Source organism: Chaetodon trifascialis, chromosome 3, assembly GCF_039877785.1.
Source record: "Chaetodon trifascialis isolate fChaTrf1 chromosome 3, fChaTrf1.hap1, whole genome shotgun sequence".
Lineage (NCBI taxonomy): Eukaryota > Metazoa > Chordata > Actinopteri > Chaetodontiformes > Chaetodontidae > Chaetodon > Chaetodon trifascialis.
The window spans coordinates 1,340,169-1,354,511 of record NC_092058.1 but is presented as its reverse complement, the minus strand read 5'-3'; the positions used below and the strand labels follow the sequence as shown (position 1 = coordinate 1,354,511).

Below are 14,343 nucleotides of genomic sequence, written 5' to 3'. Positions count from 1 at the left end.
GGAAAGCTGAATAGTCTCTATGGCTTTTATAGGCTTTGTGGCCCAAATAACCTTTAATATCAGTATCCTCACGCAGCAGCTACAAACAGTCACTCTGATGAGGGCAGAGCTACAAGAACAGGTCGGGAATAAAACTCAGTCTGACAGACTGTTAGTGAAGTGGGATCATTGGAAAACGACGACGTGAAAGCCGGAAATACTCCAACCTGCTGCCAGAGTTTGGATTCTGCTGCAGACCGAAAACACTACGGGAGGGTCGATGGAAATGACGTGACCATGTGATCATTATCATTTTTATAAACAGATATTTTCTCCATCAAAAGATCTCAGCGGATCTTGGATTATTTCTGTGTTTCTGTGTTTCACACACCTTTGTGCACCAATCAGAATTTAAAAACGTTAAAATCAAAATCTGAAGACGGCTGAGGCAAAGAAACGAGGGGTTGCAAACCCAGAATGAAGCTCAACATAACCTACAGACTGCACACAGAGACGTGAGGGCGTCACTGGTTTGTCTGGTCAGGAAGGAACGTTAGCTTTCCCGAAATAATCTATGATGCAAACCGACTTTCTGAGCTGTGGCTGCGCTGAAGATCACTTATCTACAAGGGGGGAGCAGAGAGGAGTCAGCGACCCTGAGTGGTTCATTAAACCAGTGAATATCTGCACAGAAACACGCAGCTTTGATGCTAAGAAATGCTAAACAAACACCCAAACAAAGCACCACAGTAGCTTTATATAGTGATCCATCACCCACAGGAAGCTGCTGTACAGGATTGTCTAATTTTGCACATTTTCAATCACCACTGAGAAATGAAAAGTCAAAAATATCCCACACGCTGCCTGATAATTAGTCCTCACTGTCATGTGTGAGTACAAGTGATCAGACACAGATGCTCTGCTGGATATTTTTGTCTTTGGGTCTTCAGCGTCCTCGCCACGCTCACCTGCCTTTGAGCATTTAAGCTCTCATCAAAGCTCTTTTGTGAAGTTTCTGCTCAGAGAAAGTGCTGACACAAACACGGCGTTTGTGTCCCGTAGAACAGGTGAGGAGGTGACGATACGCAGAGTATTACTTCTTTATCTTCTATCTCTTGTTTAATTTATTTTTCCACGTGGAGCTCAGACAGAGATCAGCGTGGAAATCTGACGACCTCCCTCACTGCATCTCTGATTACCCAGGAGCCACTGCAGTCTGGTGTCTGGCTGTCACAGAGCTTCTCCTCGTTAGAGTTTGGCAGCAGGTTCTAGTTATTTATGACTGTTTGTGTGACTTTGCTTGTTTTTTGCACTTCCTCATTTAGACACATGAAATGACAACCAGCGTTGGCGTCGCCTCTTTGGTTGCACTTTCTTCAGGTTATTCCACAGACCTGAGGTCAGTTCTCTTTAGCCACGCTGTGCCAAGCCGTGACGCTGCCTGGCGATCAGCCAACCAATGACGGTGTGCCGTGTGTGTGTGTGTGTGTGTGTGTGGCTGCACCACAGAGAAAGATCTGCTTCTCAGTGCTTGTAACAGTCTGTTTGGTTTGGAGAGTTTTTCACTCCAGTCCTGTTTGTACTTTCACATACGAGCCTTATTTCACTCTTTACTCCACTTTCAGCTCTGTTCATTTCCTGCTTTTGCTGCTTCACAGTAAAAGCTTTCCATCTGGAGGCTTTTATTCTGAAGGAGTAAAAGGAAATGCAGTGTTTTAGTCCCAGAGTTAGAGAAGCTTCGTTAGATGTCTGATTAATCAGATATGGAGTTTTCAATGCAGCAGGGTGGAACAGAGCAAAGAGCCACAGCGAGCTGACGATGAAGAGCTGCAGCACACCCCCAACACGCCTTCACCGCTGCTGTCCACGGCTCGGCTCGACGTGGCTAAAACACCGACAAATGCACCTCCATCATCTTAATCATACGTGTTCCAATTATCCCACTTTGATGTTTGGAGCGACCAAGAAGAAAAGAATAAGAAGGAAGAACAGAGAGAGTCAAAGGAAAGAGAGTGAAAGGAGGAAAATAAAACTGCCCTTCATCTAAAACGCAGCCTCGTTCTCAGGAGCTACCTCAGTGACGCAAACTCATCCTTTCATTCTCCTCCTCCATCAATACGGAGCAAACTTCTGTCTCTCCGGCTTCTTCATCCCATTGGCCGACGAGGAGATCTTGGCCGTGTAGGAGGCCAGGGCCGCCGCCGCGTGGGCCTGAACCGGAACGGTTGATGTCGCCGCTGTCTGCATGGAACCCGGCAACATGGGAGCCCCGATAGCAGCAGCCGCCGCTGCCGCTGCCGCTGCTGCTGAGGCGGGAGGGGTGGAGAGTGCCAGGTAAGGGATGGATTTCATCCCCAGGAGGCTGGAGAGGGGGAGGGCGTATGGAGCGCCCAGGATGGGAGCATGGGGCAGAGCGGCACCCATGGCTGCCAGAGGGGAGGAGGAGGAGGACGAGGCGGAGGCAGGGGGGGCGGGCTGGGTGAAGCTCATGGTCAGGTCAACGGGAGACTGCATGGAGGAGGACTGGGCGGTGGATTTGGCGGTCTCTAAACTGGAGGAGGGGAGGGACGGGGACAGGGAGGGAGGAAGGGGTTGGAAGAGGAGGCGGAGGGAAGGGACGGAGGGTGGAGGGAGGGGAGGAGAGGGGTAAGGGAGAGGGAGGTTTGGATGGAGAAGGGTTAGAGGGTTAAATAAAAGACATGTTAAAAAAAATCAAGAGTAAAAACCAAAAGAAAATCAAACCTAAACAAACAAACAAACAAACAGGATATTTTGGAGAATAAAAATGAAATAAAGGAAATTTGACAAAACTCAAATCATAAGACAGGTGTGTTTTGCTGGAGGTTGCAACAGATTATTGTAGGGGAGTTCGCTGTACAGATGGGGGGTGTGCTGTTTAAGTTGGGGTGATGGCTTGGGAGGGGGCTTTGGGAGGAGGGAACAAAACCATTATAAATATATTAGGATGGAAGCTTTGTCAGAGATGATTCTGGTTCAAAAACAGGAAAAAGAAGCACAAAAAAGCTTAAGTTTAACGGAGCTGAAGTCCCACTCCACGACCAGGTTAGCATCTGTGCTATTAGCTGTCAGCGCTCTCATTATCCCACAGTCACATTTCTAACAAAGATTCTGTCGTTAGCGTTCATGAACTACAGCTCCACCGTCTGAGCCAGAGCTGGAGCTGTTGAATGCTTCATTTTATCTCGCTTCAATTTATAATGTCAAATGTTTCTGACCAAAAGAGTACTAAGTTAAAATCAGACAAACACCTCCACCGTTATCCCTCAGCTGTTTGGAGGGACCGGTGAATTGATGGTGAAAGTCCAGCAGAGGCTAACAAACAAGGCTAGCTTGAATAGGGAGTGAAACTTTAGCTCTCTGTCAGCGGCTACCAGATTTTCTTCAAACGTTCTGCTCTTCATCATTTCTTCATTCACAAACTCCTGCTGTTAGCATGTCTGGATACATTATCTGGATCATCAGATATCTGATAACAGGTGTAATATTGATATTTCTTGTAGTGCTGGAACACACGTGAAAGCGCCTCAGGCTGACCAGGTGACACTGATATTTACATTGTCTGCTTGGCTGAGGAAGATGAAACAGAAGTGTTAAAAAGAGAGAACAGCTTTAATTCAAGCTAAACGTAGCAAACAGTCACAAAGAGTCTGCGTCTCACCCACAAACTGCAGCTCAGCTGAAGCTGGAAGACCTTTTTGCTATTTTGGAAATAATGAGCAAACATTACTGAAGCTAAGTAAACGGCCTTGAGCTAAATTTGAGCTGCGTTCTCATTTTATTTTCAGGTTTGTTCACAGACGGATCAGCGACCAGCTAACAGCACACAGGCTGACTGTATCTCATAAAATGAGTTTACACACCTGTTGAACTGATATCTCAACAGACCTCACGCTGGATGAGCATTGGTCTGTTGAACAGGGGAAGAGGTCTGCTGAGGTTTGAGGAACCTCAGAATTTAAAACCACCGTGTTTCAGCTTTGCCCCCTGCAGCAGAATGATCAACAATAAAGACTCTGTGGCCACCATCGTACATTTATCAGCCAAATGAACGAGTGATGACTCGAGTGGGAACCCTCGTTACATCCACTCAAGTTGGAGCTCGTTTCTGTCCACGCTGTGGAGGGAGCGCTTGTGTCTGACAGGTTCCCTGATTGCACAAAGGGATGGTCCAAAGGGAGCGCGCTCCAAGGCATGAATAATTAGCAGCAGATAAAAGGGCGTCGCGTTGAGATCAGAGCGCTCACAAAGCAAACGCACTAGAGGGACACGTTGTGTGGTTGCACCGTGGAAAGGAAATGTGGATTAACGTCAGCATAACATGAGCAGCATATAATCTTAAAGCTGCTGCAGGTGTGTGTTTGAAGCAGGTGATGTGATGTTTCTGGGTCTGACCAGATGAACCGGTTGAGAGGCTTCAGGGCACCACCGCCTTTGCATTGCACATGTACCCTGCTGGTGCACCAGGAATAAGATTTCCAGCCCCCAGCTGTTCTCTGTCAGGCTGCTTTGGGTGATTTAACTTTATTTTGGAAACCACAGGATGTAACATCATGGCAGTGAGTTTCTTAACGTTACATTTACAAACCACAGAATTAGATAATAAATGCAGGAACCACCACGGTGAAAACTGGCTGCAGGATTTGCAGTCAAACTGCTAAATCATGCTGTGAATGTGGGATGTGTGGGTCCTCTGGAGGTCCAGGTCATCAGAGGGGAAGACGACGATTCAGCACAGTCCGGCTTTCTTTGAGCGAGGTCAGGTTTGCACATATAAGGTATTCCCTCAGCTGAGTTTGGCTCACGTTTTAAAGCCGATTCGAAATCCAAAAACTCAGAGCAGAACCTCCAGAGCAGGTTAGGTGTGCAGCATCAGTTACCATGGCGATCTTCATGACAGTGAAATCGCTTTAGCTTTAGCCTCAACATTAATGTCACTGCAGAGGAACTCCCCTCTGGAGGTCTGCATGTCTGAACGCTGAGCGAGAAACTAGACCTGGACCTGGAACTTTGTTTATTGTTGTTTACTTTTTGAGGTTAAGGAGTTTTCTTGTAAACAAACGTGTTAAGTGTGCACGGTGTAACAAACATGTTGAATGTATTTCCTTCCTCCTGCAATATTTACGAAGCCGATTTCAAAATAAATCAAGTTTACTCGCTCGCTTTTTTCTTCACTGCATTTGTTGATGCATCATGGGTCGTCTCTGTACGTTATTGCCAGCTGTCAGTAAAATGGAAAAGGAGCAAACTGGCAGCAGGGATGCGGACTGGGAGGAGCAGAACACAGCAATAACAGAATGCTCATTTAGCTAAACGTTCGGCTGATGAGCAGTCAGCGACAAACCAAAGATGTTTTAACCACAATAAGGAAAAACTGACGGTTTCTGTGCTGATGTCACGGCACATTTTGAGTTCAGATATAGGTTTTGTTGTTTCAGATTCAGATGAGTGCTGTTGGACGTGAGGCCTGTGACAGACGGACAGACACCGAGTGAAGGCTCGACTGCAGCTGAAGTGGCTTTAGAGTATCTGAATATCTGTTTTTTAGGAGAAATCATTTGGCAGATTTGTGTCTCTGATGACGTGAATTGATTTCTAGATGTTTCATCTTTCAAATGTAAATGCAGTACAGTCCAAAATACCCAGCAGCGCTATTTCAGACAGATGAAGACATGAATAATGGTGGTACGGTTGTGTTTGATGTACACAGGTACCTATGCATGCAAGAAGACACACACACACACACACACACACACACACACACACACACACACACACACACACACACACACGACAGGACTCGATGTTGTGACTTGCAGAAGATAATTTGCATCCTCTCAGTGCTGCTTCATTCGTTAAGCATCCTGTTTGATCAAAGGCAGCAGTAATATCTGCTGCTTCAGGACCGACTCAAACCAAAAAGACTCAGCTGCTTCGCTCAAGAACAAGTACCAGTACAACAATGTAGAAATAATGCATTATGAGTCAAAGTCCTGCATTGAAACTACAGAGTTGTCCTGTATTCAAAGCATCAGAGTACTCGTTGTGCAGTAAAATGTGTATGTATCATTCTATGAAGAAATAAAGTGATTCAAACCGTTATTTGAGCTGAAACAGCTAACAGACGTCTGATGTTGTGATGAGAAGACATGACTACACACTTTTTATTTGTCACAAGCAGTAAAGGTTGAACACCAGCAGTTTAATCTCGAGCAATGATTGTCATTTTATAAACTAATCACGCGTTTTATGGTCGTAAAATCCTGATTTGGAAAGTCAACAGTAACTACAGCGTTCAGATAAATGGAGTGAAGTAAAGAGTGCAGTACTTCCCTCTGTGGAGTGGAAGCATATAATGAACATACCCATGTAAAATACTACCTTAAATGTAGTAGTATCACTGCAGCACAGCCAAAGAGAAGATGCTCTCACACTGACGTCACTTCGTTCAGTTTGTCGGGTTCATTCGGCTGTTCTGTGGTCAGCTGGTGGAGACCAGCGTCAGCCTCTCACCTCCCTGACCTGACATTTCAGACTGAATTAGGCTGACCTGTGTGTGTGTGTGTGTGTGTGTGTGTGTGTGTGTGTGTGTGTGTGTGTGTGTGTGTGTGTGTGTGTGTGTGTGTGTGTGTGTGTGTGTGTGTGTGTGTGTGTGTGTGTGTGTGTGTGTGTGATTTGTCCTGCCTATTCTCCCTGCTGTCAGCGGCAGGAAGAGCGCTGAGTGAAATATCAATTTCATCCAGAGTCCAATCATGAATTTGCATATTCATGGAGGGTTTCGTGTATTAAACCCGGCCGGCAGTCCGTATCCTGCCTCTCCAGAGTCTGATTAAACGAAGGAGAAACTCACTTGTTCTCCGTGTTCGATGTGCAGCTTCATTTCTTTTTATCATGTGATGATTATCACGTGATTCATGCTGCAGATACATGAAGCGTACACCTGTGCTGCAGCGTCGCTGCACTTCACCCACAGCACGCTAAAAAGTTCACGTCTCGCTTTAAGAGGCGTTAAATTTAGTGACGTTTTACTGCAGCGTCACAAATCTGAAGGAAATTCAGTCTTTCCTATAAGAAAATGAAATATTTTCATCCAACAAAAGACAAATCGGATGTAACGTTTGGCAGCTTTTGAGCAGAAACCACAACTTCAACAGCAAATTAAGATTTTTACAGCTGAAACGATCAATGATTGATCATCTTTTGTTTTAATGGTTTCAGTGGTTTCTGCTGTCGAATCATCTGATGTTTGATCTTCTCACATGTCTGATTGGCTGCTTTTCCTCTCAATGATCTGAATGTGTTTGTAATCATGTGGAGCTTTGGACAACAAACATAGTGAAGGCATCACTTTGGACTCATTGTGAGCACATTTCTCACTGTTTGCACAAAGTTTCCAAAGCAAACGATCGATTGATCGATCGATCGATGGAGGAAATGATCAGCTGATTGATCCAGAATGAAAAGAATCATTAGTTTCAGTTAAAATGAGCTCCACCTCAACCAACTCCAACATGAACGTCCTGCTGAGACATGAACGAGGAGACACAATGATCTAAAGAGACCAAAGACAAGAGGACAACAGACACAGGGGACACAATGATCTAAGGAGACCAGAGACAAGAGGACAACAGTCACAGGGGACACAATGATCTAAGGAGACCAGAGACAAGAGGACAACAGTCACAGGGGACACAATGATCTAAGGAGACCAGAGACAAGAGGACAACAGACACAGGGGAAACTTTACTGCACTGAGTACTTTTACTTTCAGTACTTTCTGGATTGTACTTAAGTTGTATTTTCATCGCAGGACTTTTACTTGTAATCGAGTATTTTTACTGTGGTATTAGTACTTCCATAAAGCAGGCGCTCTGCAGACTGGTGGAGCAGGCGGTGTGTCGATCTGTAAAGAGCTGACGAAGCGCGCGTCCACATCAGTTGTGTCTTAACACTTGAGCAGTGATTGAGGTTTATGAAACAGGTACGTGCACACACACTAAAGAATCTGGTATTTCTGTCTTGGTGTGTGCTGTTTGTCAGGTCCCAGGTGTAACTCACCTGTAAGAGATCTCTGCTCTCACCTGGACTCAGTGTATTTCATGCAGTGTTTTGCCAGGTTTGTTTGTGTAGCTGTCTCTCAGTGAAAGTGCCCTCACATGGGGACAATATATAAACTCAGCTTTATTTCACGGTGCAGGCTGCGTCCACGGTGGCTTCGAGTGAATCCAGTTTTCTCTGAACATGTTTGAACCGAACGATTTCCAGAAGGAACCCTGACAGATTGTTTCATCTGTTATCGCAACTCTTTCTCAGGTGCTCATTAAAAACGTCATCAGAGCTCAAAGAAAACACCGGCGGAGGAAAATCTTAACCTGGTTTAAGATGGAAAAATGCCTCCATCAGTGGTGGATGGTGTCTGACTGTGAGTCAGTGCTGACGGCTATACGAGTGCCATCAAAAGCAAAGTCAAACACTTTGGCATCATGTGGTTCTGAGGTGGATTTGGAGCCTCGCCTCAGGCCTCGACTTTGGATGCTTACCATGAAGTGATCAGGTACTGAGCCAGGTTGATGGCTATCGGCGTGCCGGTGATGGTGACGTGGCGGTCGCTGGTGCTGTCGAGCTGACTGCCGATCTTGATCTGAGCCCCCGATACCTGCCGGATCTCGTTTATCTTGGTGCCCTGGCGACCGATGATTGAGCCAATCAGCTGTGGGAGGATGAGACGGACAGGATTAGAGATTTTAGAGGCGTGAGTGCAGCCGGGTTTCTGTGACTGAACTCTGCATTTTTAATCAACGTGTTAATTAATGACAAAGCTGAAATGTCGGGGTGAGTAAAAAGCCCATGAGAAAAAATAAAAAACTGTTCTGGTCGATTAGCACTAGCATTTCCCGACTGGCTAGCATGTTAGCAGTGAGCTGGTCACTAAGCTCCTAGAACCAAATACCTTACAAAAAGGCAGATTGATGTCACATCGTGGCCTTCAAAGTGCAAAGACAAGGACACTTGTCCGCCTCAGGTGACACAAAGGGAGGCGGACTAAATATTAGAAACCCTTTGGATTCATCAAAATATAAAAGTCCACCTCAGAATAAAATAGACTGTTGTTGTTTTGGCGTCTGCGCAGCTTTCTGTAAAATGTCAGTTAAAGGCGCATTTATACGCTTCATTTAAAATTATTTCTGATGAATTTTATTGTTCTTTTTATTTACATTCGTGCCATTATTTACCTGAGTATGAGCTGCATAAATGAATCGTTCTTCATCTTTCTGACTTCAGTAATGAGGCCTGACATACTGAATGATGTACAGCCACGTGATGCGTCGGCGTGACGGATGCTATAAATATCTCTGGCTAACGGTCGCTCTGATGCTGCGCAGGTGGTCGAACTTCACGCCTTCTTCTTCGCTGTTTTTCTCTTCGACAGGTCTAACAATTGTTGGACCGAGTTCAAGTATCGATGATTGTTTCTGTGTCCATTTAAGACAAACTGGGTGTGGAAATGGAAATGTACGTGCGGCTTTCTAAATCTAATTAAAATAACACACATGCATGTATGTGTGTGTGCGTACACACACGTTTAGTCATGAATCTGCAGAGTTTAATGCCCCAGGCGTCACTCTTCTCTGGTTAAACAATGAATATTGATGACCGTGCAACATGAAACCACCTTGAATAAACTATAACTACTCTGAAAAACAGGTTCCATGTAGTGAAAGGACTGTCGCTGTTTCAGCACCAGAGAGGACGTAAACGTAACCCAATTAAAAAAAAAAAAAACAATGGTATGACCCCCATCAGGGACGTTTGGTTTGTAGAATCAATTAACAAACAGCTAATTAACTCTGTGGCTCATTAGCTGGAATTTTATCCACACACATATTCTTACAACACTTTTATCATTTATTTTGAATTACTTGTTTACTTATAAAGCAAATTAAGAGACAATAATGTAATAATACTTCGCCTCAGAGGGATTCAGATTAATGACTCACAATCATTTGAAATGTAATTCTCTCTTCTTATTCTTTATCTTCATGTGATCACAGAAAAGTCCCTTCTTGTATAAACTTGATCAAAACAAGCCGTTCAAACAGCATTTCATTGATCCTGATCACAGGTCGACGCAGCTCGTTTGGTCCACATGAGGACAGAACTGCTTTGTCAAAGTGCTCCGGGATGACTGTCGTCAGGTTCAGAGTCACTCTTTGAGTCCGGAGGATGCAGCTCGTGTACATGCAGTGCTTTATTCATCCGCCCACACGCTCACACACTGATGGCTGCAGGCTAACAGGAGTGGTCTGTGGTTCAACGTCCGGCTCAGGAGCAGCTGAGGCCTGCTGAGTCACGGCCCCCCTCCCCTCCGGTTTACATGAATTCTGAGTGAAACTTGTGAATATCAAACTCTGACACAGGAGACTTAAGTCGATCAATCCTCTCCTCCTCCTCCTCCTCCTCCTCTTCCTCTTCCTCTTCCTCTTCCTCTTCCTCTTCCTCTTCCTCTTCCTCTCTGGTCTTCTGATCTGCTCATGACCCAGATCTTTCCTGTCTTCAGTCTGTTTGTTCTCTTTCTGTACCCTTCATTCAGCAGCTCTTTCCTCTCTGCACCACAAACATTTCCCCACCAGTCATTTGGCAAAAAAGCTCTGATATAGATCTGATCTGTGTGCCGTCATCAGCTCTTTGTGGAAAAGAGCTCGGATAATTGAAATGTGTGTGCGTGCGTGTGTGTGTGTGCGTGCGTGTATCTATAATGACACAGTGGGAGGCAGAAGACAACAACCAGGTCAGGACTGTTTGTGTGACGTCCACCTTTAGCCGCTGTTTGACCTCATTGAATCATAAACCGCCTCCTGTGAGTCATCACCAGCCGAGCAGGGTCTGACGAAACCTCGTATCTCCCGTCTTGGACCATCATCACAGTTGTGCTAACGAGCTGAGCTGCTTTAAGAGTTTCTTATGAGAGTAAAACAGATATTTACGGGTTTTTCTCTCTTTGCTTTTGTTTTATTTAAATTTTATTGCCATTGATTTTTTTCCTTTCACAGTGTAGAGGAACAGGGCGTGTACACAAAGGTCTTAGATGGCATATTATTACCGCGAATGTGAAGTAGAAATACACACTGGCCTGAAGTGGGACTGAGCTATTTGAAAATGGACGTTTAGTTGCATCCAGTGCTGCAGGTCCTTCAGACAGTTTAACTCCTGCATCCTGTCGTGAAGCTCTGTGTCGATGCCGTCTTTCTACAACATACACCTGCTGTTGTTGCTCCACCTGTTCATCGATGCTGACACATGCTCACATTATCCATTTCATCTGGTGCAGCTTCTTAGTTGTTGTATATTTTTTTTCAGCTGTGCAGTAACACTATTTATTATCCACAGTGCCAAGAGTATGTTTAGAAACTCGTGACTCCTTTCTATGCAACAGCATTTCTCAAGTGAAATACAGCATATGGCATTGGTAGTTTTTCTCATAAGAATATGGGCAGTAGTATTTCTGTGGGCAGTAGTATTTCTGTAGGCAGTAGTATTTCTATGGGCAGTAGTATTTCTGTAGGCAGTAGTATTTCTGTAGGCAGTAGTATTTCTATGGGCAGTAGTATTTCTATGAGCAGTAGTATTTCTATGGGCAGTAGTATTTCTGTGGGCAGTAGTATTTCTGTGGGCAGTAGTATTTCTATGAGCAGTAGTATCAATATCAATCAATAAATAAAGAAGGCGAAAATTATAGAAGTGCAACAAAGATTTACTCCAAGTAACTTTAAATCATCTCATTAACCTGTCTGACTTCACGGGGTCAAAGGTCAGCACCTATAACGTGAACAGTTCACTTAAACATTGTGATCGATGGATAACAGGCAGCGAGTTACTGAACTCTGTACAGCCTCATCTCCCTCCAGGGAGACGCATCGCGGGTGAGAGTTCACTTCGTTCAGAAGGACCGTGATGTTGACGTGTTGATGGACGGCAAGATAGACGAATCGGTTGGCGGGACGGTGACGTTCTGTTCTGCTGGGACTGACGGCGTTCAGGAGCGCTGAAGCTGCTTTCAGACGTCATCATTGCACTGACTTTCTAAAAAAGAGTCACAGTGTCCCTCAACAAGCTTTGGCTTTTACACTTTCTACAAGGTTGACTGCTCGGGAGATACGAGGTTTTGGCAGGATGGCGTACAGCGTTGTGTGTCCCCCTCTGAGCGGCTTTATGTAAGTGCTGTTGGGTAAAATCAGCTTGAGGCTGAAGAGAAGAGGAGGAAGAGGACGGACAGAGGGCTATTTTTGGGTGATTCCCTGCTGCCCTTGTAATTTGGAAAGGTTTACTGAGAGAGAGAGAGAGAGAGAGAGAGAGAGAGAGAGAGAGAGAGAGAGAGAGAGAGAGAGAGAGAGAGAGAGAGAGAGAGAGAGAGAGAGAGAGAGAGAGAGAGAGAGAGAGAGAGAGAGAGAGAGAGAGACATAGTGTCAGACAGGGCTGTTGTTAAATCTCTAACTGTGAGCTATAGGATGTCATTAAGCTGCTCTGCTTGGCCCTGCTCGATGACTCACACACACACACACACACACACACACACACACACTAACATGCACAGGGTCTTAAGCCCCTCTCTGATCCAAGCTATTGTATCCCTGTGCTATTTTCTCAGTCCAGCCATACAGTAAGTGCACATGTGTGAGCTGGACTGCATGTTTGGTGTGTGCGTGTGTGCGTGTGTGCGTGTGTGTGTGTGTGTGTGTGTGTGTGTGTGTGTGTGTGTGTGTGTGGTGTGTGTGTGTGTTCATGCATGTTAAAGCCACACAAAAACATGAATGGAAGCTCGGGGCCTTGAAACTGACACTTGCGAGGCGACAGCACCTGCAGAGGTGTTGATAATGGAGAAAACATGACCTCATGCTTGTGTGTGTGTGTGTGTGTGTGTGTGTGTGTGTGTGTGTGTGTGTGTGTGTGTGTGTGTGTGTGTGTGTGTGTGTGTGTGTGTGTGTGTGTGTGTGTGTGTGTGTGTGTGTGTGTGTGTGTCCTTTATGGTGCTGCAGACAGCTCATCCATAAAGGACCAGTGTTAACTGAATGTGATGAGAAATCATCACACGTCTGCTGTTAGATACTGAGGAACAGATGAGAAGGTGGTGAGGCGTCAGCTGGAGGGTGGATGTGACAGACGGACGGACAGAGAGACGAACGGACAGACAGACAGACAGACAGACAGACAGGCAGGCAGGCAGGCAGGCAGAGAGAGACAGGCAGACAGAGAGACGAATGGACAGACAGACAGACAGACAGACAGACAGACAGACAGACAGACAGACAGACAGACAGAGAGAGAGACAGGCAGACAGAGAGATGGACGGACAGACAGACAGACAGACAGACAGACAGACAGACAGACAGACAGGCAGGCAGGCAGGCAGGCAGGCAGGCAGGCAGGCAGGCAGGCAGAGAGAGAGAGACAGGCAGACAGAGAGATGGACGGACAGACAGACAGGCAGGCAGGCAGGCAGGCAGGCAGACAGACAGACAGAGAGACAGACAGACAGACGGACGGACAGAGAGAAGGACGGACGGACAGACAGACAGAGAGACAGATGGATGGACGGACGGACGGACAGAGAGACAGATGGATGGACGGACGGACGGACAGAGAGACAGACAGACAGACGGACAGACAGTATTCTGCTGTCTTGTGTCGTGTTCATGCTCGATCACTTTCATCTGTCTTTACAGCAGTTTGTCCAAAAAGAAGGTTTTGGAGAAGCAGCAGGTTGGTTTGAACTGACTGTCTCTGGGATCTGAGCATCGACTCAGCTGATTTCAATAATTAACCTCATGATGAAAACGGCAACGTCGGACAATTCTGAAAAAGCCCCGATAACATTCAGGGACATTTTTTTGTCCGAAGCCAACTCTTTGTCTTTCTACAATATGTGAACATTAGACAGTTGAGGTTAAAGGTCGTGATCATGGTTAACAGGAAGTCCAGCTTTTTGGACTGTTGTTGAACTTTTTTATTTTACCTTCAAAGTGAGGATGTCTGTGCAGAGGGAGCTCACGTGGCTCCTCTTAATCTTCGTCTGTATTTGGTTTAAAAATGTGATGGAAAGAGCTGTTTCTATTAGCAGTTTAATTACACATGAACAACAGGAAGTGCCTGACTGAGGTTCTGCTCGTGTGTGTGTGTGTGTGTGTGTGTGTGTGTGTGTGTGTGTGTGTGAGTGTGTGTGAGTGTGAGTCAGCCGTCCTCTGTGCTCATCAGTCATGTGTGTGTTTGTCTGTATTTAACTCAGAGCTTTGAAAGCAGCCGCTCTGTGACGACTGAAGGACTAACGCTCAGTGATGGATGGAGGCAAAG

General features: G+C 45.6%; 1 protein-coding gene across 1 annotated transcript in view; it reads right to left on the bottom strand.

Annotated features, from left to right (window-relative positions):
• Positions 1-1,111: 1,111 nt before the first annotated feature.
• The window catches only part of pcbp4 (poly(rC) binding protein 4), a 98,927-nt gene continuing 85,695 nt past the window's right edge, over positions 1,112-14,343 (bottom strand). The window contains exons 14-15 of the mRNA XM_070959944.1: positions 8,538-8,707; positions 1,112-2,530 (exon numbers count right to left, since the gene is read on the bottom strand). Coding sequence (XP_070816045.1) covers positions 2,092-2,530; positions 8,538-8,707 — 609 coding nt within the window. The 3' untranslated portion in view covers positions 1,112-2,091. The remainder of the gene's footprint in view (positions 2,531-8,537; positions 8,708-14,343) is intronic.